The 23,962-nt window shown below is 47.1% G+C and overlaps 2 protein-coding genes across 10 annotated transcripts in view; both read right to left on the bottom strand.

Moving 5' to 3' along the window:
- LOC135399102 (WASH complex subunit 5-like) overlaps positions 1-5,838 on the bottom strand; it is a 57,019-nt gene extending 51,181 nt beyond the window's left edge. The window contains exon 1 of the mRNA XM_064630799.1: positions 5,738-5,838. Within this exon, the coding sequence (XP_064486869.1) occupies positions 5,738-5,809 (72 nt within the window). The 5' untranslated portion in view covers positions 5,810-5,838. The remainder of the gene's footprint in view (positions 1-5,737) is intronic.
- A 1,612-nt stretch (positions 5,839-7,450) lies between these two features.
- The window catches only part of LOC135399099 (uncharacterized), a 90,844-nt gene continuing 74,332 nt past the window's right edge, over positions 7,451-23,962 (bottom strand). For 6 of the 9 annotated variants that reach the window (XM_064630791.1, XM_064630794.1, XM_064630795.1 and 3 more), the window contains 2 exons: positions 17,254-17,406; positions 7,451-10,921 (listed from right to left, as the gene is read on the bottom strand). In XM_064630791.1, the coding sequence (XP_064486861.1) occupies positions 8,969-10,921; positions 17,254-17,406 (2,106 nt within the window). In that variant the 3' untranslated portion in view covers positions 7,451-8,968. Of the gene's footprint in view, positions 10,922-17,253; positions 17,407-17,479; positions 17,528-23,279; positions 23,344-23,371; positions 23,503-23,962 lie in introns of those variants that run through there. The other 3 variants (XM_064630790.1, XM_064630796.1, XM_064630793.1) reach the window with 3 other exon arrangements.

Raw genomic sequence — 23,962 nt, 5'->3', positions numbered from 1 at the left:
GCCTCACAGAGGTGGGCAACGTCACGACCGACGCCCTGGGGGAATGTGCGTCCTGGGCCTACTTCTAAGGGAACTGTGTCGACATATGTCTAAAAGCGTCTGAGGAAAATCCAGGAAAAACCCCAGACAGCAAAGCCGGCACAGGGATTCTAACCCGGGTACCTCCCATTCTCGACATGACACTCTACAAATTTGCGGTTTGCTGTTCATCTACCAAACAACAACAACAATTTTATTTTGGCTGAAGACTGCATTCTAAAAAGAAGAAGAAGAAGAAGAAGAAGAAGAAAAAAAAAAGAGAGAGAGTAAATTTAATCCCTAGTCCCTTTTAGATCGTGATTACCCCCCTTTTACTCCTCTGACTTTGAAATTTATTCCCCAGCACTGGAGACAGTTATAGTTGTCAAACTTTGCATACATTTATGCGCATTTAGATCACAAAAGCACTAAAATTACTATTTGTTTTCTTTGAGTGTGGATGCGAATATCCCCCCCCCCCAAGAAATAAGATAATAATTTATAATTATAATTAACGTTCTACGCCCTTGTCCGGCATCTTCCAGAAGCCCCTCTCCAACGAGCACCTGCAATCTTGCGATGGCGATAGCCGCCACCAAGATTACGAACAGATCTGACTTCGCAATACAATCGTCGATAAGTGCTTTGCGACAGTATAACAGCCGTGCCAGACTTACTGCATATATAGGCGCGATGCACATAAAGAGTTCAGTAACCCGACAGCCATTTGCACCAGAAGGTATAACTTAATTGCCGCAGAGATAAATCGCGGCAGTGAAACTCTAGAGCCGCTCCCATTGACATTGGACGCAGTAGTGGCGAGGAGGAAAGCTTCGGGTCTGCGAACGATATAATTAAACTCGCCGAAGCAATTTGTCTCTGCAGCTTTAATACGTTCTTATCAATGCCACAATCGAGAGTGAGAGTAATTTCAAATCGTGTCCCGATGATGATCTTAAACTACGATGATGTATCGATGGGGGTAATAGAATGAATGAAGTAACATAAGTTAAATTCGTACAAAGCTGACAGTTTGCAAATGCTGATAAATGCAGGGGGAGCTATGGGAGCAGGAACGCAGGAAGGCGACTCTGTACGTCGTATGCCTGTAATGTCGTCGGACTTATACCACCATCGTTTGCTTCTGAATATTCCAATGATGTCGTACATACGGCGTGTGTGGGATGCAATTTAGAATGTAGTAGGGCACGACTCGCCGCCGCTGAATATGGACAGAAGATGGACGTATCGCAATGGACACTATGACCTCTTGTCAGCAGACATCAGAACTGGAAGATGACAATTAATGAAAAGGCAACAGCAGTTGGACTCGACCCTACATACTCCGATTCCGGGTCAGAGATGCTAGCTAGTGGGTTCGAATCCCATTCCTTTTGCATTTTCATCAACTGCCATCCCTTGACTGAAGTACGCAGCTGAGCATATGCGACAACCACGATTACGTTCCTTGTTAACTGTCGAGTAACACGCCTCGCTTCATATTTCACCATCCCACAGCAGGCTCCAGAGTTAGTTCAGTGACCTTTTTGTCTCTTGCGAATACTGTTCGATTACCATGCAGGGCATTAAAGCGACTCAATACATCATTGGCGCTTACGCAACGTTTAAGGCACGATCTGTGCACGGTAAACTGCTATGCTCCCCCCTAAAGCAACAGCCATCGACTTTCGCTCTTAAAAGTTCCTCCTAGATGAAACTGGATCTTCCCACGCTGACTGGATACTCCCCCTGCCCCTTTCCATAAGCGGCCACAAAAAGACGATTCAGGTGCTCAAAACTCTAATGACGCAGAACGAGCATGTCTACAACACCATGTCATGTTCCGCATCAGCAGCTTCGATACGCGTGCACCGAGACACAATCCCGGCGTTTGTTGTTGGGAGTACGGTTCCTCGCAACGGGGGTCAACGACACCCAAACAGAAGCGGTCGATGCTTAACGGGAACTGCCCAGCGAACAGTTGCCAATTTCGAGGAAGGCTCTAATCGACCAGAGTTTTCTCAGGACTCGAGAAAAAGGAAGCACATATATGTTCTGCCCCGTTAGACAGGCAAATAGAGTTGTTGTCGGCTGGCACTGCCCTGAGCTATTAAGGTACGCGTATATATTGTCTTGTCTGTAAGGAAAGGACCTGAGACGTCCTCAGATAGTTACGTTCTCAAGAACTGCGTTCCGCTATCTGTATGTCTTTTCAAAGTCAGAAGCCCGCAGAAGTAATGCATCTTGGAGCTTTCGAGAAAAGATAAATGCACAGAAAGAACAGCCCAATACACTGGACCTTGCCTTGTGCTACTCGTTTTGTTGTTCTGCGCATTTGTCCCAGATCGCCCCCCCCCCCTAGGTTGCCCCACTTTCCCCCCAAGATCCAGGCGCATGCTGCCAAGTATACACCTGACCGCTTGCATATTACGTTCAATGCATCTCGACGACTAACTCGCGGAGTCGAAGGGCAGAGATACAGGACAGTACGCTATATACAATGGTAAAGCTGGTATTCTGACATCTATACCCTACCGTATAGGGACATTGAAGTGCGCAAATGTTATTGGTTTTAAAATGACTGAAAACCCCAGTGCATGGCAACACTTATGAAGGACAACACACCCACACACACAGAGCACTGACTGACAAACCAAGAGTTTATACATCGCATCAACAGCTGCCTATATGTTGCTCTCTCCCTCTCTCCACCTTCTTCTCGTCGCCTTTTAATGCGTTAGCATCAAAAGGCTCATGTCAAAGGAAAAACGGCGGTGGCCATCTTCGGACACGAGAAAGAAACGGGAAGGAAGGAAGGAGCAGCTTGAACGAAAACAAGGAAGACAGCGAGAAACGACACGCGAGTTTTAATGCGTTAGCATTAGAAGCGTCACGAAGAAAAAGAGAAAGAAGAAGTACACAATGAAGTGCGAACGAAGTACGAGAGTACGAGTGCCGGGACAAGTAGGCGACAGAGGAAAACAGAATGCGATCGACGGCGACGGGCTGCCGAGACTGAACAGCAACGTAAGCAACGCCTGCCTGCGGACGCCACGGCTCAACGCCGAAAGCGCGCACACGAGATCGAGGAAGAACGAAAGCAGCGGCTTGCACTGCAAGCTGAAATGAACCGCAAGAAGCGTCAAGCAGACGCCGACTTCGCGCGGCAGAAGCAGGGGATGCAAACCCAGCACTTCGAGAGGCGGAGGCAGCAGCCGACAGGGCTAAGCGACAGGGCTAAGCATCAGCGTTACACATCGAGAGGTTCGCAGCAACGTTCACGAATACGGTGAGTCCTGTGCGGTACGCCTTCCCACAGATCTCAACGTCGTTGCTGTGTGCCTGCAGCCAGGGATTACACACAAGCAAGCGGCAACCGCAGTAAACGACATGATGGACTGCGTTAGGCTTACTCAGGAATGGGTCATCATGGTGGGAGACCCTCAACCAAGACGTTATGAAAGACTTCCGGTTCGCCTTAGGTATGCGTTCTCTGTGCTTTGTCCGTTCTGCCGTCCCCAGAGGTTCTATCTCGACTGACTGAGGAACGTGTGTGGACTGCGTCTACCAAACGACGCCTCTGGTAGACGAGGCGCTGTACATGGCGTGCCACTTCACCGACCACAAAGCCCTTCTGGTGTCTCTCCATAAGAACCCTCCTCCAAAAGAAGTCGTAGACGGCGTTTGGACACCAGAAATGCAAGAAATGCTCCAGTGAACCGAAAGGAGGAAGCAAAAGAAGGCTTATGCTAACGCATTTCCAAAGGATCCACCAATGGATGTTACTAATTTTTTTTTTATTAGTCGTCAAAATGAGTCACCAAACAGCCTAATTTTAAACGCTTTTCAACGTATTGTTATTGGCTGCGGCACTCCATCGACACCCCTGCATATCAACAACCTTCCTACCGCATGTGAAGTCGCACGAGGGCGCACAGACGTGTGCCAGCGGCCTGCGCCATGCAAACATGCCATCGAGGCAGCACATCGCTCGGTAACTCCATTGAAGCAGAACACCACCACCACTTTCCATCATGTCCTCCACCAATGTCACTCGACTTCTCTCTTGATTTACCGGTCCCCGGAAGGGGTTTCGAATTTACGGGAGTTTCTGTATGCTTTTACGACTTCTTCGTCCTGCCAGTCATATAGGTATACTTATCTGACCATCCTGAACGTCAAACATTGAGTGCAGAACGTTGGGATTAGGTAGGTAACGCAGTGCGCTTAGACATGTCACGCGAAGATTCTCGGACCGTGGTCGAACGCTGCCTACCAGATGCAAGGCCTTCGTCTTCTTGCGGAGTTCTTGCGCTCCACCGGTCTGGCGACGGATCTCTGAAGGTGCTCCCCCCCATCATCATCTCCTCATCCGTTCCCAATGAGCAATAGGGCAGAGTATCACCACAGCGGAGGTGAATCGCCCACCTCATCATCATCAAATGTATGTGTGTATGTTAGCCACGTCAACGCGGACTCGGATACGACACAGCGGTCCAACTGGGGGCTGAGAATATTGATTCACGTCCTTATAGACTGTTACCTATAGAAATCGGAGAGACAAATATTACTCAACTACGTGTAAATCTACTCCCGATTATTATTACAGTCGACCCGCATTTATCCGGACTTCATTTATCCGGATCCTGCGCTATCCGGGCAAAAAAGCATGGGGACGGATTTCTCCCCATGTATTTCGCCCTCGTTTATCCGGACTTCACCTTCCGGACTCGGACGAGAATTCCAGGGAACTGAAGGGACTAATACCCAACAATCGGCTTCAGTTATCCGGTCATTGTCCAGGAAGGACACTTGGCCCACACCTAGTCAAGCGAGGTCGAGGACCCTGGTCGTGGCCTCCTTTTTACTAACACGAAGAAGGTGTTGCTAGGAAGAATTTTCTCCCTTTCCGAGTTTGCACGTTACACAAAAGTAATCCATTGAGCAGTCTGGTCATTTCAGACTGAGAAGGTTCGCAACGAGGACCCCTGCGCTGCAATCATAGATGACGACATCGTCAGTGTCGTCGCTTCCGATAGTGTCCAAGAAGAATCTGATGATGAAAGGGGGGATGCACCAGCTGTTACGGTAGAAAATGCGCGGGCGGCACTGAGAACAGCTCTAGTATTTTCCGAGCAGCAAAACAATATTTCGCAAGTTAATGCCATTAGCAAAGGTTTGCAGGAACTGGATGCGTGTATTATAATGAAACAGACGACGATGGATAGTTTTCTCTGTAATGGTCAGTAAAGATGCCCTTTTAGGATCACCCTGGATTTTCGTGTTTCACTTATCCGGATCCCCCGCTATCCGGACATTTTCACAGGAAACGAGGCCGTCCGGATAAACGCGGGTCGACTGTAATATGTCTGGATGAATCGGATAGCGTCAATAGGAAGCCGTTCATCCTTGCTATAGGCCCTTATGTTAATTAAGTTCTTGACAATCACCGGTCTGTCCCATCAGATGCATCAGCCGTATAGCGATCTCTGGTAATACATTTCCGTAGATTATGTTAGTGTGATTTATTGGGACCCCTGGACTGTGTTTTCTTTTATTGAATGTATATGCCCTGGAGGCATTTCGCCAGGGGTTCACGGGCTTTATAGTGAACTTGTCGGTTGAAGTGCAGGAACACCTCATGTCACCATCATCCTTTATCTGTTATAGTTTACTTGGCACATATGACACTAAACGAAAAAAAGTGTCGAGCACTTACGTGCATCCCGTTCCCATGACTCGACCCAGGGCACGTACTAACCGCCTGTCCTTTACACCTTGCTACTGTCATCCCCCTACCTGTCCTCGTCCATGAAGAGCTCACAGCAACAGCAACTTAGCAGTGCTAAGACGGAATGAAAAGGAGACCGCCCATTAGAGAGCGACGTTATCTCCCCCACTTCTGGCAGTCAATGTGAAAATCGGCAGAATACGTTTTTAGGACTACTTTCCTTATCGCCTTCAGAGGAAGAAAAAGATTATTTGTCTACAGACAGGCAGATGCTAAATCTATGTCGCTCCCCTTAGTTACTGTCTTGTCATTGTCACCTGTGTGTTATGAAAATGACCTTGCACCAGAATGAAGGTGATCTGTCGAAAGACCTGTTTACCACGCCACAAAACTGTATTTATTGATGATTATAGAGTAAATTTTTACTTAGCTGTGAGTCTGCTGACGTGGTGTCCTGTGTTGTTCCTAACTCTGTGTTCGTCTACTCTGCTGCAGAAATCCTAATATGAACTGGTACCAACTCCCCTGCTCCATCCTTAGCTGTTTAAGTTTTTAGGTTCAAAAATAACTTTTAGCGATGCAAGTTCAGACTGGGCATTTCTGGCATATGATTGATACGCTGGGTAGACTTTTCTTTATTGGAGACGCAGCATTTGCGCCTGAATGCCGGTCGAATTGAGCTCGCTGTCCATACGATTATCTGGACATGACTTTTCTACTGTGGACGCGTAGCGCTTGTGCTTGGTTTTGGGTCTGGTGGCGTGAGAGATTCAGCCGTTTTCCTGACCTTGTAAAGGCGTTGCCACACTTGACTGCAACGCGCGGTCGCGTGGCCCGCAGAGACGTCAGCGACGCCAAGCGTTGACGCTGGGTGCGAGACATTAGGCGCAGGGCGGACCAAATGTCTCGAACCTAACTTCAACGCTTGGCGATGCTGACGTCCCTGCGGGCCATACGACCGCGCGTTGCTGTCAAATGTGGCAACGCCTTTACATCTGCCAGGGATGCCGAGGTATACGAACTCCATGTGGCTTCGGTGTCACGTCCCCCTTGGAATCCCTTTCCGAGTTATATGCATGTATGTGCAAGTTCCCCACTGCTGTGGTGGTGTGATTACATACACATATTCGTGGTTCCGTGGCAAGGCCCCTGATTTCAGAAACGAGGGACACCACCCCACCTGGAAGCCCCATCTGGCCCCAGCCAAAAGAAATATTTTTAAACGAAAACGAAGCAAGGTCACGTGGGGACATTCAGTTCAAGTATCGCTGATTTTGTCAAGTTAAGCCTTTGTACAAAAAAAAAAAAACAAAAAAAAAACGTGTAACAGTAATTACTCTTTGGAGGGAAAATGCACGTAATAGGCCTATACACCTAGACGAGTTCGAACTGTCAACCAGTGACTTGCTGATTCACTCAGGCAGGTAAGGCGTTCTACGTGTCACTTACCTGTATTTGTGACGTAGAATGCCTGTCTCCTGCAACATCATTCACGATATACACAGTACTACTCAGTGACTGCTGTCTCCCTGTCTTCGGAAGCGTTGTACCAAGTCTTGTCAAGTAGGCCTACAGCATGCATGAACCTGTCAAGCTCGCACTTCCCAGCGTACTAAGAAGCGAACCAGCAAGTCATACGAGATTCATAGACGTGTCAGCTGGTCATAGCGCATCGATAAGATAAGAAGGAGCGAAAACGAGTGTGATTTTCAGGAAATCTTTATTACACTAGTCGTAAAGGTCACATGAGCAACAACGCGTCACCGCCGTCAACTTACAATGGCACCGTACATGTTCATTGGACGCGTCTCGTGACCATTGGTCATTGGAAGGGCCACAGGTCATTGGTCGTAAACATGGCGTTGGTTTTGGCGACTACAGGACATGAAGTCAGTCACACGTTCGGATGACAGGGAAGTGGTACATATCTGACAAGTAATCACGGACAATGTGTGCACATTTTTACTAGGGGGTGTATTTGTAAAAGGACAATTCTCGGGCGTTTCGTGATTTCTGTTCAATGTAAATAGTAAAAAAAAAACCAAAAAACTGAAGAAACATTTATAATTTTAACAATTATTTCACACCAACCACCTTGGATCGGGTAACCCAGAATTTCTTTGTTTCGAGTCAGCACCACACTCACACCCCCCCCCTACGATTTTTATTTTGTATTTTTATTTATTTTTTGAACACTTTTATAAGGACGCTAGAACACTCTATACTTCACTTCACATTGATAGATAGTTTAACGAGGAACACACATGCTCAAGGCTGCCAACTTTCAATTGATAATTTTGCAAGAGGCGCCATTTGCACGTACACGAGATAACTGCTGTGTCACTGCTTCGTGCTGGTATAACAACAAAGTATGGCAACCTTGTAAATATTTGCAAAGATAAGCATGTCCGGCTGACCCATTTGACGCATGTCTGACTAAAACACTGTCAAAAAGTAGGCTCACTCCGCAGCCCTTGTTGACTGAACGAAAAAAAAAAGGGAATCTGGTCCAGAAGCTGGAATGACTTTGCGTCTGGACCGTTCCCCCTAAGTAAGTATGCTTAAGGTACTACGCGTTACTAATCATTGCGTGTTATTCACTTTGAGCGCGATCCCACAAGCAGAGGTGCCTTATTGTGCACATTGTTATATTTATAATTATGTACAAAATATCACTTGGAAGTGATGTAGTGCTGGAAACAGCCATAGTAGAAAAATTGGCATGCTACAAGCCACGCAACACATGAGACCTACTCCTCATATTCAGTGCCCAGCCTTGTCTGTTACGGTAGCGCTGAATTTGACAATGAGGAAAGCATACTTTTTGCGATATCATGTTCCTGATAGGTTTTCTTTTTTTTTTTTTTGCATGAGAAAAAAATATCCGGCTTCCCAATAGGACTTACTATGTCCAAATCAAAATCCCACCTTCTTTGCTTAGCCTTAACATCAGTTACACAGGTTTAAAAAAAATGTCACGTTTGCAAAACAAAGACAACTCAAACTGCAGACCTAAGCACCGGACTTCCATTCAGAAAACCGTTCTTTCGTGTTCTGGTTCAGATATCTTACAGGGATTTCATCGTGTCCGTGGAAACAGCAGACTCACGAACAGGGTTCTGCGACAAGCCACGAAAAGTAGTCGTGATGCACACGGCTTCTCTCCTGTTCATCTCACCAATATACACACGTTCACACCAGTACACACACAACACTAGTTCACAGGTACAAGGTCCCCACCCTTTTTGAACCAGGCGGTCGCGCGATCACCTTAGCTGGCACGTCAGCCACGTAAATGCATTGGTTCGTTTTCATTTCACTATGCATCAAGTTGTATTTGTTGTTGGCCTCGACGTCCCAGAAGAGGTTGCTCAGGGACTTGGGACGGGACAACTTTTGGGGCACGTTGCCATTCCGATCGCGTGACCCCTTTGAGCCTCCGGATCCGCCAGACGACGTCCTGCCACCCCCAGAGTTGCTGGAGTCCAGGGTGTCGTTGAATTCCACTGCCAGGTTGGTCATCGACTTGTAGCGAATGTTGAAGAGCGGAGAGGTCGTCACTGTGGACTTCGAGCAGCGGCTGATCTTCGTGCGCACCGATGACTTCTGTTGCGGAATGACGACTGGAACCGGCGGACCGTCTTTAAGGAGCACCGGAGGACGGATCTGTCGCAGAAGACGAGGCTTGCCGTTCCGCATGGGATGGCTGCTCTTGACGAAGAGCTTGTTGTTTGGCGGTTTCTGCGGTATTTTGGCTGGAATCCTGTTGAGCTTGCTTCTATCTTCGACCCTTCGTATGACAGCTTCGTAGATATGAGACTCTGTGTCCCTGACACGGGCTGCCTTGAGTACGATAGGTGGGGGCGATGTGGGTCCTACTCCCGGATCGGTCGCGAGAGAAAACCTTCGGGCCGGAATTGTCTCGATGGGTGGAGGAAGAGGTTTTTCTCCACGCGGTGGTTCCTGGTGGGGAGCCTTCGAGACATCCACTCCGTTTGTTTGCTGTTGCAGTTCTACTTTGATTTTATCGGGAAGCGGAGCGAAGCCTCGGACGTAGTCGTAAATCTGGTCGATCTCTTCGTACCGATCGTCGTCAGGAGCAGGTTCAGACATGCCTCGCTCAATTGTTTCTGGTCGACACTTCGCGTTCGGTTCGGACATGCTTCGATGAGGCGGTACTCGAGGTGCGTCCTTCGGATGGCTGTCCAAGATGTCAATTATATCGGTTGCTTGCTCCATCAGACCCTCACATCTCTGGGTTAACCGCAAGTACTCCGGGAGCTTTTGAAGGACGTCGCCGTTCTTGGGCACCTGAAGCTTCAACGTCGCGCTTGGCGAGAGCATAACCGGTGGAGCGTCTTTCATGAGGGGCAAGGCCATCACGCATTCCTCTTTCTCGACCGAAAGCAACCTCATTTCGGTCGTCTTCAGTCCCGTCGTCTGTTTGCTGTGTACAAGACGTACCATAAGGGGGAACCTCTTGCTGAGCAATGTCTTCACTGTGTGAACACCGGAGATGTTCCCCTCTTTCGCGAGCGGTGAGAACTTCCCCCTAACCTCAGCTGCCAAGTACACCGTGTCTCCTGAAGACGTCAAGCAGCGCAGGAACCTTCCAGGCGTGGGTCGCAACCTTCCAAGCGAAGCTCTAACTTCACGCACCAGAACCAGAGTCTCACCCTGAGGAAGCGTCCTGGTCTTGTCGGTGACAGTCTCTGGTTTCTCGGGATGAGCTAGGTGTGCCTTGACGGGCTCGCGAACAAGACATGTGTCTGGAAGGCGGCGAAGGAGTTCCGCCACGCTTTCGTAACAGCGTGAGGCTCTTCCATCTTCGGAGAGAATCTCGAACCAGCCGCGGAAGTTTCCAGCAATGCCAAGTCGTGGGCCGACCGTGACGACCCGACGGTTTTCTTTGAATTTCACGCACTGGGCCGTAACCCTGAGCCTGGGGCCTCCACGGGCGAGAAAGACGATGCTGTTGAGGCCAGGAGATGCGAGGGATGGAACGCCCACGTGACCGTGTTGCCCGCGAATGACGCGGGCAACCTGAGGCTGAGGAAACCGGCGAAGGAAGTCTTGAAAAGAGATGCCCTCATCGCCCCAGCGTACCGCTGACAGGTAGATACTAGCATCACTGCCGGCCATGCTTGCATCCGCAGAGCTGGACAGGCGAAACTGCAAAGAAAGGAGGACATGTATCAGGCAAAATCATATACATCATAGGAACGCATGAGAAGCTGGCACTCATTGCCGCATCAGTGTGGCGTCAGGAATCAAGACTCACTGGCGCCTTCTTCGGGCCGATGTGCAAGACAGTAACAGAAATATTAAAAAGATGGCCACGAACAAGTTGACAGTACAGTACACAAAGGATACGAAGTGTTGCCAGCATTAGCAACAACGATAACCACAATATTGGTTATGGATGCTAATTCATTGGTTATGCATACTACTTCAAGAACGAAGAAGGAAATGGGACTTCTGCAACCAACCACACAAGGGGGAAGCATGAAAAGACCCACAGAAATCGCAGCGAGAAAGAACATAGAAAGACGTGGACCAACTGTCGTATTCGCATTTGCCTTCAAGCCATTACATAGAGTAGTTTGAAGTCGCGCAATATTGCTGCTGAGGAATGACCCAATTGCCCCCATTACAATTTCATTCATTTCCATACGCACGTCTGCATCAAGTTACTATACGGCAAACAAAGCTTGGCCCATTTACAAGGCATGGATTCGTATTTCACACCGCTCAAGGCAGCGCATCTCTACACAATTGAATTCCCGCAACGCGCTGTGCTCACCAGAAAACAGACCAGGCTTTCGACACAAATATATGCCAAACACGCCCACGAAGAACTCATCGGCGGCGGTCGATGAAGTAAAGAGCTTCCAACCTCGCAAGCAGTCGACAGTGTGAAAGAAGAAAGAACCATCAGAGTCCTCAAATATAGGCCGCAATAAGGGCATAATGCAAATAAAAGAGCTGCAATGAAAGGCGAAGCAAGTCCTGTTCAGCACAAAGCGAATCTGCAAAGTCTGTGGACGCGAACTCAAACTCGGTTATAGCCATCCATTCTGGACAGATATATTCGAAGACCGTCTTCTGGACAATGAGAGCGCCTTGCCTTTCACAAAAAAAATAAAAAGGCCGAAAGTGTATGGGAACGATTTTTAGTTGCGATATCCACATTGGGAGAAATAGACCTCGGGCAGTGCATATATCGCACGATCTCTTTGCGCAACAAACCAACAAAGACACCCCTGTACGGAAAAGCCTTACTTTCTCGAAGGGCATATATATCTGCAGGGAAACGTCCTGCTTCCTTCTGAAGCTCCTGTTTTGCGGATACAGTGCTTTGTGGTATTTTCCTTGAAACTGTCGCTATGTGTTTAAGCTAAGAAAGATTGCCTGAGTATTTGTATAAGCGAGATGGGGAAAGAGTGGCTGTGGGAAAATGACTTTCGGAAGAGGTAGTTTGTAGGAAATCTTGGCATCTGTGGCATCTGGACGTGGACTTTGTTGGGGTGATTTGTACGTGCTTAACGGACTCGTAAGTTTCAGGATGGAAGACGCTTGCAGCGGTTAACGTGTTTATTGTGCGCGATTGTCCGTCCCGTACTGGGGCCACAGAAATGGAGAACGCGACGCCAATGCTTTATGACCTAACCGGACATGTAAGAGGTCCAGGTCCGTGCCCTGCTGCTCGCACATCCTGGCCTTTGCGTGACCTTCCTTAGTTACTATTACCGGGAAGTACGACTGTAGAATTTTATTCTCCCAATTATTTGTTACAATATATATATTTTTTTTCAGCACTATGCTTCCAATACTTTTTTCTTTCGAGTACTACAGCGACTATACTTAGCGTTACTGGGATGAGTACCTCAATTATTTGCTTAAATCTACCGAATTCGAATCCACTAGAAAAATAAATCACAAGCACGTGCAAATGAACCGAGAAAGTACTCTACGAAAAAAGAAAAAAGAAAGAAAAAAGAAAGAAAGAAGCGGCCTCTAGTCCCCTTGGTCGCAGTTACTTCCATTGTTGTCCCTTGATCCTAACATTTACTCCCCACCGCAGCAAGTTGCACCTGCATATAAATTTCCGTGCCTTTACCCCCGAAAGAGACTAATGGGTGTGGAACTTCATCTAGTTCCGACAAGGACTAAAAATACTCCGTTTTTCTTACAGCATAGTGTTGGAAGAAGCCGACAACACTGGCATCTTCTGCATGCTCGGGTATGCGTGCGTATCTGCGCGCACGTATATGCTGTCAGTTTTCCATTAAACCTTTGCCTCGGTACCACGGACTCTGCGCTTGCCGACGCTCGACTCCAACACATATATATACGCTGATCGAAGAAAACGAAGGCCTACCTAGTTGCAAGTCCCTAATCCCACAATGCAGAACGATCCGATCTCTTTCACTGGAATCTCCTTACATGCAAACGCACCCACGTCCACAACACTCACCTTTCCATAATAGCCACCAACCCGCTTATTCCAGGCGCATGTCTAACGATACAGGCTGCCTTTTCTCTTAATGTTCGCATATGTGTAGTTCCGCTAAACGCCAGAAGCCAGATGCGCGCACAAACTCCATCCCTGTGAAGGCCTTGACGAGCGTGAGGCGACGAACTTTAACCCGTCACCGCTTCCTGGGGCAGTAGCCTGCCACGCTAATGGTCATCCACGCAACTGCATCTGTACTTGTATAGGCCTAGATAATAGCAGTGCTGTGCTACGCAGATTGACGAGGACGTGGGTGCAGGACCTTGTTTAGCGGGCATTGAACAGAGTTCTCTGCCAGATGTAACGTATTTTCTCAGAGATGGAGTGTTTGTTGGGGGCACCTCTTATTTCTTTTTAACGAGCGCGAATGACGCTCAAGAGGGCTTGATGGGGAGCACAGCGTGTGTCCTTGACTTTGTCAGCGAATTCCAGAAGCTCAGGACGTGTTTTTTTTTTCTTTTTTTTTTGTCATTGAACTGCAGGCGCGGCACTTGGGTGAGCTGTAGTTATACCGCAGGCATGGGTGTGAATACTGGTAGCTCTTGTCAAGGGCAATTAACGTGAAGTAACATATCAAGGACTTAACGAAGCGAACAAAAAAATATATATAAGGTTTTGCTGCTGCGAGCCTGGACGAAAATCAAGGAATGTCAGATCAAGCCGGAAAACCAAGGACTGAAACGGGATGGAAATATCCTCGGCAGGGTAGTGGGAGTGTGTATATATACATTACATTGCAAGGTTGATAGAACAACGTTCTGTTGCACGTGTTGTCCTATTCTATCTACTTTTCGCTTTTGTTATTATTTTTGTTGGTCGGTTGGTGTGGCCACTCATGGTATCACGGAGGTTGACTTTTACTCTTTTCATATTAGTCAAGGATCAACGTGCATATTACTGAACCCGTAAGGTTGAGCTTTAGGCGAAGATATTTCAAAACTTGATTACGAGTAAATTCCACGTTTCAAAAGTGAAAGTGCTGGTGAGAGCGGTCAACTGTAACTTATCTATTTAGTTTCGGTTCCGGCCGAATTAGGTTGAACGTCGATCCAAACATCCACACCTGAAGTACCGTAAAATGCCTAAGATAGTGGGCGCCGGGTAGCACACGCACAGCGACAACACAGTACAGAAGACCGCTCCTTGCTGCTAGACACCTGGTTCAAAGCCACACAACTCGCCCGAAGTGATTCTATACTGTTTTTTTTTATTTAAAAAAGTAATAAAATTATATTCGAGCGTGGCATCATCACGTTGCACAATATAGGGGCCCGTTCAACAGCAAGCGAGCACCGCGGAACCAATGACCCTTCAGCCAAGGGCGTTCACACATGGACCACGTGTACATCATTCCCACTCGATGGACACGTCTTGTTCATGAGCTTTCGAAACTCTATGGCAGCTCTCTTGCATTCAGCGAAGCACGTATAGACCGATAACAGACCCGTCACGTATTGAAAAGTGCGGCTTAATCGATGAACGTCCGCGTTCGATAGAGATCGTAGATGACGACCGTTCCGGGTCCTTCGACAGATCGGGGGGGGGGGGGGGGGGGCTAGTGACGGTCATGAGAACTGCACGAACAACACCGAACAAATGGCGGATTCGCTTTGGTAGCAGCGAACTCTCGTCGACATACTATATGGTATGCTTGTTCCAGCTCGAACGGGGCAGAGTATATACGTAGTAGACGTGGAGTTTTTTATAGCACTTTCGTGCACGCGAAACAATGTGGCGTGCGCAGAATTGCACCTTTTATTAGTCTGCGATGATCTAAAGGAAAAGAAAGTCGAGATAGCTGGAGATGTCTTATCTGACAGGTGAAGCAGAAGTCTTTCTTTTTAACCACTACTGATTTGCCATTCATTCGTAACGCCTCGGTTGTGATATCGATTCAAGATATATACGTATTTCACACCTGAGGATGCAAAATATACGTTGTGCGTCATCCGGCGTCGTGCAGTTCAGAGCCAGCGGTCGAGAGTAGCAAGGCGGACGTCGCTTCTTTTTTTTATTTTATTTTTTTATTCCGTGTTAGCGCCGCAATGCAACTGTGGCTATGAGCGGTGTACAGATGTGGACAGATGGAGAGAGGACAGCAGGAAGGAGTGGGGGACAGAAGAAGGACGCCGCTGCGACACAGAATTGACCCGAACATTTCTTACCGAATCCCCCCGCGGATGTCCCGGTCGCTCGAGACTTCGCTTTACGGACTTCGACTCCCCTCCCCATTGTCTCCATATACAGTGAACCCTGGTTAATATGACCCCCGATAATCTGACATACGCGCTTTACGACCATACTCCTGGAGAACAATGCAGTGAAACCTCTGCAAATCTCCCCCTTTAATATGACAATTCCGCAGTGACCAAAATTTTCGGGAACGACCATGGTCATAATAACGAGGGTTCACTGTAGTTGTACCAGTCGAAACGTTCTTGATTTGCTGACTCTTTTAGGATTACCCTCTGTTACGAAGTGATGTAAAACAAAAACTTTGCATCTCATTTTTCTCCGTGGTCAGATTTCTTGATTGACGTGCCGTCGACGTCGCGAGCAAAAAGAAGAGAAAAAAAGAGAACGTCATTTGCACCGGTGAAAAGGTGAACCTTGTCGGGTGTCTACGTCCCCGTGGTAGCGGACGCGGTTCACTGGTTCTGCAGCGGAAGAAGAAGATACATCGGGGGAACAAGGTCAGTTCGGTATAGCTGCTCAAATTTTCACGCCTGCCTTCAATGCCGTCCTGCGAACGCATGACTGTTTGGCACACCTACGCCTTATTCGTTGACCGTTGCGGAAAGCGTGTCAAATTGCAGTAACCAATTTGATACGAGCTAATGAAATGGAAGCTATTAAAGAATGCCTTAGATGAGAAGATAAACTTTGAAGCACAGTAATATTTCAATGCCATGAAAGGACTGTATATATAGGAGCTTCCACATGCGCTCGCTTTATTCTTAGCAGGGTTGAATGAGCAATAATAGTAATAAGCATTAATATTATTATTGTGCTCATCTGGACACTCCTCCAGGGTTGAATGAGAAATGAGGTATACAAAGAATCAACAGCTAACGGTGTGCATGTTGAGATGGGAGGTCTGCTTACGGACTACGAAGTCATGACAGCGGGAATTCTGGTATTTGACGCGAACGCGTTACAAGTTAACGTGCAGAAAATGAACATTAACCTATTCTCTACGTGCACCTACCGAACATTGCTAGAAACAATTGAAGAACTGGCACAGCTAAGCAGTCCCATTTCCATTTCACCACGGAAGCAGTTGACCATACGACTCCTCGTAAGAGAGCAGACAGCTACTCAAGGTCAACAAATTCCGTACCAGGATCTGCAGAAGACGAGCGATATGACACTAATTGAGATAGTGTGCGAAGAGCGAGGATACACAATCACGTCGCCTGGCGTTCAGTTTAATCTTTATCATGGTCACTAAAGCGCGTTATCACGTACCACTGCGTGCTTGAGGCAAAGGCAGCTATTGTCACACTATGACATACAGCCATTATGCCTTCCGCGTATCGAACAGCGGTCGACTGGACAGTAGGAAAGACTGAACCAGGACAAAGCATTCATTCAACAGGTCGACATATAACAACGACAGCAAATGCGTGTAATGTCGGATGAATGAGGAAACGTACCACAGGCCGAACCATAGCAGCAGGATATCGAGAAATGTTAACCAGTCTTTGACATTCAGGAGGTGGTACATCTTCTTAAACACGCACGGCAGGGGGATTCTTTTACGACCTTGTTGTGTGTTAAGTACCTGCTACATCCCTGTGTTACAGCTATGCCATGTATGGGAAGTCCCACAGAGCCTGAAGGGTGCGGTATGGTTAGAAGGACAACGAGGTAATTTAGGAAGTATAGGGCAGACTGATAGTGTTACTTGCGCCCTCTATCCCGGTTGGTTGCGATTTGTGCGCCACGTGGGGCTTTAGAAGAAAGGAAGGTGTTTTAAATGACTCACGCTTAATGAGCGACGAAAGCCGCCTTGCTCGATCTCTGTTGGAATGGCGGATCCGCGAGACTTGTAGTTCTTCGTGCTTCTACGCCTTATCTGGATTCGGGAGAATCGGCTGCTGGCATCTTCACCCACATCGGCGAAAACACAGAGCTCAGCCTGCACCCCGAAGGAGAGAAAGAACATCAATAAGTCACAGGTTCTACAGAAGTGCAACGTAATGTAGACATACTCCACATGTTACGGAATTTTTACGGATGTCCATTTCATATCATAGGTACCGGGTCAATCTGAATTGCTTCGGGAGAGCACAGCCCTACAACATGAAAACCGCTCGTGCGTCTGTATATATATATATATATACCGTCAGAGCAGCTGCAACTTCGCTGTATAGCTCGTTCGCATGTGATTATGCTACAGGCTTCAAGCGAGCACTAACACCATTTCCAACATAATTTATACCGCTGCGTGTACATTCATAAATCCTTCAGTTGCTAGTAGCGCGTTGTCGTTGTCTTACTGTTCTGTGTATATGCGTTCCCTGTTCCGAGCTCCATCACCATACTATGTAGCCAACTGGCCCAGCTGTGTCTATTGCTCCAGAGAGATAATCAGTCGACATAAATCAATTCAATCCAAGGAACATAGAGAGAGCTCAATTTCGTAACTCCACCTACACACAAGATTCTTCAAAATCTACGGCTATAGATATATATTTCAATACCAGCCCCACGCACCCACACTTTCACCAGGGCCGAACCACCGACCACTGCTGACCTGGACATACGAGTACGTAACCGACGTGGATCACATGCATAAGCTAGAAAGCAACTAAATAGATAAATACATCGCGGTTAATCCATCTCCAGAACTCCCCCATTCTGCGTATATGCAAGAGTTGATCGGCCCAAAAACCGATGCAGGCTGTCAATTTATAATTTCCCCTGTCAGCTAGCTGACCCTATTCCACGTATTTTTTCTCGTTTTTCTCTCATCGAGAGCCGGATATCCTCATCGATCCGCTATTCATCCTCTCTTGGTCAGTTTTTCCACCGCCCACAGGTCCCGCGTTGTCGGTTTTGTTCTCCTTCTCCAAATGTTCGAGGAGGCTAAACAAATGAGACGCTCACATAACACTCGCTTCGACGTATCGGACGTTCAAGGAAGCAAGGGAGGGGTACAGGAACTACGTACTTTCTTTTCAATACCGTGTGACTGCACTGTAGAGCGTGTTTTGCTCTTGTGATGTAACAGTGCGTTGCTCGATATTACATGGAGGATCACCAGACGGCTGTTGGGGAAGTGGGTCATGAGAGGATAAAATGTGTCGTGAGACCCACGAGAGGGACTCGCTCAAGAGAGCGACTGAGGGTACATACAGGACCCAATACGAAGTACCGTATCTTTTTTTTTTTTTTTTTTGCGTGCGATACGGTACCGTACCGTACCGTACCGTACCAAGACAAAACAGAGTAGAGAGTTTTAGTACGTCGCATGCAAAGGCGATAGCGTACGTAAGGGATAGCGTTGCTGGTTCTGCGCACTGCGTGAGGCTCTCTTTCTGTCATGGGCTTGCGCAGAACCATCAGCGCTATCCCTTACGTGCGCAAAGGCGATAGCGTAAGATGTACTAAAACACTCTAGCGTTAGTAGACAGTTGGTAACGTTGCTTCCAAAGTACGGTATCTACCGCACCCAATCAGCGGATAAGATCATGAGTCATGCAAGCTGCCGTCGGTACCGGTAGGTCTATGATAACTTCACGATGACGTTATCAACAATCTACTAAAGCTCTCTAAAGTACAGTAGAAATTCCCAAGCAGCACAATGTACTGAAAGTCGAGTGCAATAGGGGTGGACGGGTAAGTGGAAGGCCTTGATGAGACTCGTGAAACTAAAGGACATTGATAAGACACATACCGTCCACCCCGAGTCGACTTTCAGTACATTGTGCTGCTTGGGTTTCTACTGTACTTTAGAGAGCTTTAGTAGATTGTTGATAACCTCATCGTGAGGTTATCATAGACCTACCGGTCTTGTGTCGTTGTACCGGGAAGTGTCGTTTTCATCAGCTCTGCAAACGTTTTTTTTTTTTTTTTTTTGCCTCGCTGCCTTAAAGGTACTGTCGTGGCCACTGTTAACCAACCTCCCGCTCGACAATCGGGGAACAGCGAAAACAAACAGCCATTGAACCGGTCTATTATCATTTTGGGGATGGCCGGATGCTGGCATAGTATCACTTGTTGACAACACGTGTGAAAAAAAAAAAAAAAAAAAAAAACGGCTGGAGCGCAATGAAAGAAGACTAGTTGCACTGCACTGCTTATCTGAGACTTGCATGACTCATTTCCTGGGGCTTCTTTCATCGCGCTTGGGCCGTTGTTCTTACAGGTGTTGTCAATAAACGATACCATACCTGCAACCGACCACCCTCAAAGTGACGGTCGACCGGTCCATTGCTATTTCCACTGTTTTCCGGTAGTCGGGCGCTTATCGGAGCGCGGCCACGGAAACGGGAGATTGGTTAATAGTGGCCACGACAGTACATAAGTAAGTAAATAAATGAAACGTAGCAATGGCCGAAATTTTTGTCAATGATGTGTGGAGCGCTGAAAAATCGAAAAACTTACGAAAATAAAAAATACGCTCATTCCTATACATTGTCGAATATCTATTCCCCCATTTGTTCGAGCTGTCGGGGAATTGTTGGGGCTTTGCAATTAACTCTAGAAGACATGTTTCGCTAAAAGCGGTACAACAAGAGTGCATATTGTGTTTCGAAATTGTTAGACGGCAGTAAAGTAATTACATAGTATCATAACAAAGTCTATGCTGCCACGAAGCTACGTGGACCCGCACACACATAATTTTTCGCCATTAATTGATTAATAACTAGAGCGACCGGCTATTCTTCTATAAAAAAAATAGGGGCATAATATGTTCATTACAAACACCGTACTGCATCTTGGATAATCCTGCGTATGGTACGATATTTTTTTCGACAATGCAGAATTTTTGTTTGTGCTTTCTGTCCATCTGTAATTACTAACAAGACAGCAATTAATTTCATTTTTATTTTCACCACGATGGCAGAAAAAGATGAGGTTTTCCTTTGGACCTAGCTGCGTACAAAACTACCTATGACGGAAGGGCGTGCCATAAAACGAACCTGGTTATTATGCAACGCATGGCAGCAGGCGACATGTACTACGGGAGTAAGAAGACAATGGGTTAGAGGTCAGTTATGATGGCGGACACAACAGTCCCACACCATCACCACCATCAGTAGGTTTTGTGCGCGTGTGCAGGATAATAGATCACGCTTTTCTGTCGCACATCCGTGCATTGCAGGCAAACTGCACTTTACAGGCACTCAAGGTTTGTGCAACAAAATATCAGGCTGCAGAAACAAGTAGCATGGCTGTAGCTAAGCCCTCTCAAAAGTCACTAAGTAAAAGAAAATAAATATAAATACGCAAAAATGTCTACATAATTATATAAAAATATAAACAAGAATAATTGAAGTTTCATGCTAAAAGGACAAGTTCATTTCGAAACTTTTCAGCATCGAAAGCGTTACGTAAAATTTTTCCACACAAGGAATACTATTTCATGTGCATCAGCGGATCCATACTCAGTAGCACCAAGAAAAATAATTGTGTTGGTGGAACGGTAGTTTAAAGTCCGGATTCTTCAGTTAAGATTGAAGTTACAGGAGACAGAACACAGTTACACGTTAGCAGCGTGTTTCTAAGCTCGGTGAAAAGACAAACGGACAGAACACAACGCGAACAGCACAAGACATAGCGTTTTGCGTTCTATCCCGTTTGTCTTTCCCCCCCAAGATCAGAGGCATGTTGCCAACTTCAAATATATACTGTACACTAGATCGCTCGCATATTACTCTTATGTTCGATGTTATTTTTTCTGTCTTTATCACATCCAATACAACAAAGAAGTTTCCTTTTTCTTTCCAAAATGCAAGCTTAATCTCCCTGCTGCCCGAACCCCATCAAGCACGCGCAGTATTTCCTTTTCGTTGAAATCTTTTTTAGCTTCTATACCATTACAGCACAGACGGGGATAGCCCGGTGAGCCGAGCGCGGAAACTGCACGACAGAGAGCGAGCGTTCGTGATTTCCTGCTCGTTAAGAGAACATGATAGTATCTGCAATAGCGATGCCCATCCCAGAGGTCGTAGGTACACATGTTCGCGCATATTGCCATCGACGCAGATGTTCCGACAAAGTTCATTGGCATTCCCGGTGTCCGGTTCCAGCTACAAATGGACACCGGCGGAGTGACATCGTAATGTATCGAGCGTGTGCTGCCAGACGCACGCGTTATCCAACCAGGTACAGAAATTGATTTTGGATAGGTCGATTAGGGCGCGAAGGAATAAAACGTGATATACATGCGTGTGCAATATTACGAGGCGGAAGTATACACATAATTAGAGAGGCAGCGAACAGAGACAGTACATAATTCAGCGACTCTCTCGCTGTAGAGCTCAGTGTGCGCGAAAAATAGGCATCACTCTAAGAGGAGGAGTAATTTTAGTCCCTTTGAGGACTAAGTGCATTGCCACAAAAATTAGTCCCTTTCGGGAGTAAATGCACGGGAGTACATGAATGTCACAGAGTGGGGACTGCATTTCACTCTCTGTTCTAAGCGTACCATGCAGGTACATAATTCGTGTGCATGACTGAAAATACTGTGAATGAAACCGTCAAAGTGAGTGACGGAAAACGTGTCGAGTGATATAAGATATTGCGACACGCATAGGGCACAATTTTCGCGATAGAGAACCGCTAACTATATATTTTTTTTCCTCTGTGTGGGTGGAAAGTTGCTAAGTTAGCTAAGTTATACAGTCTTATTCAATGAAATTCACGAAGAGCACACGTATTTACGTAGACTGTTGCATTCACGAGACTATTTGCGAAATTCAGCGACTATTTGCAGTCCTGGGGAGTAAATTTCGAGATCAGCAGGGGGCTAAAATGCGGAGAAATTGCAAGCTAGTGGACCAGGAGCTGCAGTATTACTTCCTGTTTCGCTTTCTTTTCTCCCTTAGAGTGCCCGTAAAGCTGCGAAGCGAATAATTTCCTTTTTTTAAATATATTTTATGTGCCTTTGTAAAAGGGGACTGAACCTTCGCTGTGGCAGAGGTGCTAAATACATAAAAAATCAAAGCAATTTTTTTCTGTGTGCGTAGTGCAATGGGATCACGTTTCACGTATATTATGTATAGTAAAGAAAGTCATTAAATGCAGGCTTCCAAGCATCAAAGAATGGGAAGAGTAGAAATTGGTGAAATTTGTCTCGTTCCAGTAGAAAGCATGCAGGCGTATTATATGCTTCTATGAAGCGTGTACAACGTTTTAGACCACTTTCTTTCTTTTTCTGTCATTCTTGCGATGCTTATCTCGGCTATGCGCGGAATACACTCCTGCATGTAATTTATGCGTCAGCTCCTGCGTTATTGCATCCTTTCTGGCTGGTGGAACACGGACTCTTCCAAGGAAACTGCCCCGAAGAACAAGGACGTCAACGGCAATTTCGCTTTCATTCTCAAATATGTGCGTAATGATAGGATGTCCTCAGACTACCGTTCTCATAGTTCCTCTTGACACACGCACACAGACGCAAGAAAAGCGAAACGCAGCCAAGCAGTATCCCATCCACAATGATAATTACGAATCACCACCGGCAGCAACGCTATGAAGAAGCCGACAGGAGCAGCCATATCGTAATTTCACATGTTGCGAGCGCGCTCAAACGAGCTGTCAGGGAGGCATCAGCGATGACATCGTGGAAGCTATTTCCGTCCAACAACAACACGTCTTACGTCGAGGTACGTTCCAGGTGCTTACATAACCCGCATCTGCTTTTGTACACACACTGCCAGCTCATACTCCCGGAGGGTATTCGACCGTTCACGGTCATGACACGCGGCACAAGGCCAGGGGAGCGTGGATGAGGTATCGTTGCCAAAGGCCCGGCAAATTAACGTCTGCTTTTATACATACACCAGATGACTCCGCCCCTTTCAAAGTTTGACGCCTCGTGGGTCCTTGGGAAGGGAGAACAAAAAAGGGGCTTCTCCGAAAGAGAAACGAACCGTGGTACGCGCGGTCAGCTCCTGGTAGGCCTTGACGACGAGCCCTGGAATGCTGGTGCAGAACGACACGCGTTCCTCGTATGGAAATGCGGCGGCCATGTCTGTTGAGGGCGTGTGCTGTCTGACGATTATTATTGCTTTTTTTCGTGTTAGCGCGCCGCGAAGAAAATTGTGGCAACGAGCGTCGTTCTGACGTGGACAGATGGAGAGAGGACAGCAGGAAGGAGTGGGGAGACAAGGGGGTTAGTGTGTGTCCTGGGCCGACTTCAGGGGGAACTGTGCCGGCATTCGTCTGGAAAGTCGGCGGGAAAACCCAGGGAAAACCTCAGACAGCACAGCGGGTGCGGGTGGATTCGAACCTGTGTCACCTGCCAACCTTGGGCTGAGGTTTATTGTGAGCAGTAGTGTGGTTTAGAAAGGGAGAGGAAGCAATGTCAGTTGAACAGAGTGATCACGAGAGAAACGCCTTTTTTTCTCCTTTAGTGCTGCGGTTTGTATCAATTAAATATCACCGCAGGACAATTGTGAAACTGTGTATATTTTGGTGGGCGTGTCATAAGGAGGATGGCCGACACTTGATCAGGGGTGCGA

The sequence above is a fragment of the Ornithodoros turicata genome, chromosome 6 (assembly GCF_037126465.1).
Source record: "Ornithodoros turicata isolate Travis chromosome 6, ASM3712646v1, whole genome shotgun sequence".
NCBI lineage: Eukaryota > Metazoa > Arthropoda > Arachnida > Ixodida > Argasidae > Ornithodoros > Ornithodoros turicata.
The sequence above is the reverse complement of the archived record's forward strand: the minus strand, read 5'-3'. Positions and strand labels throughout refer to the sequence as shown.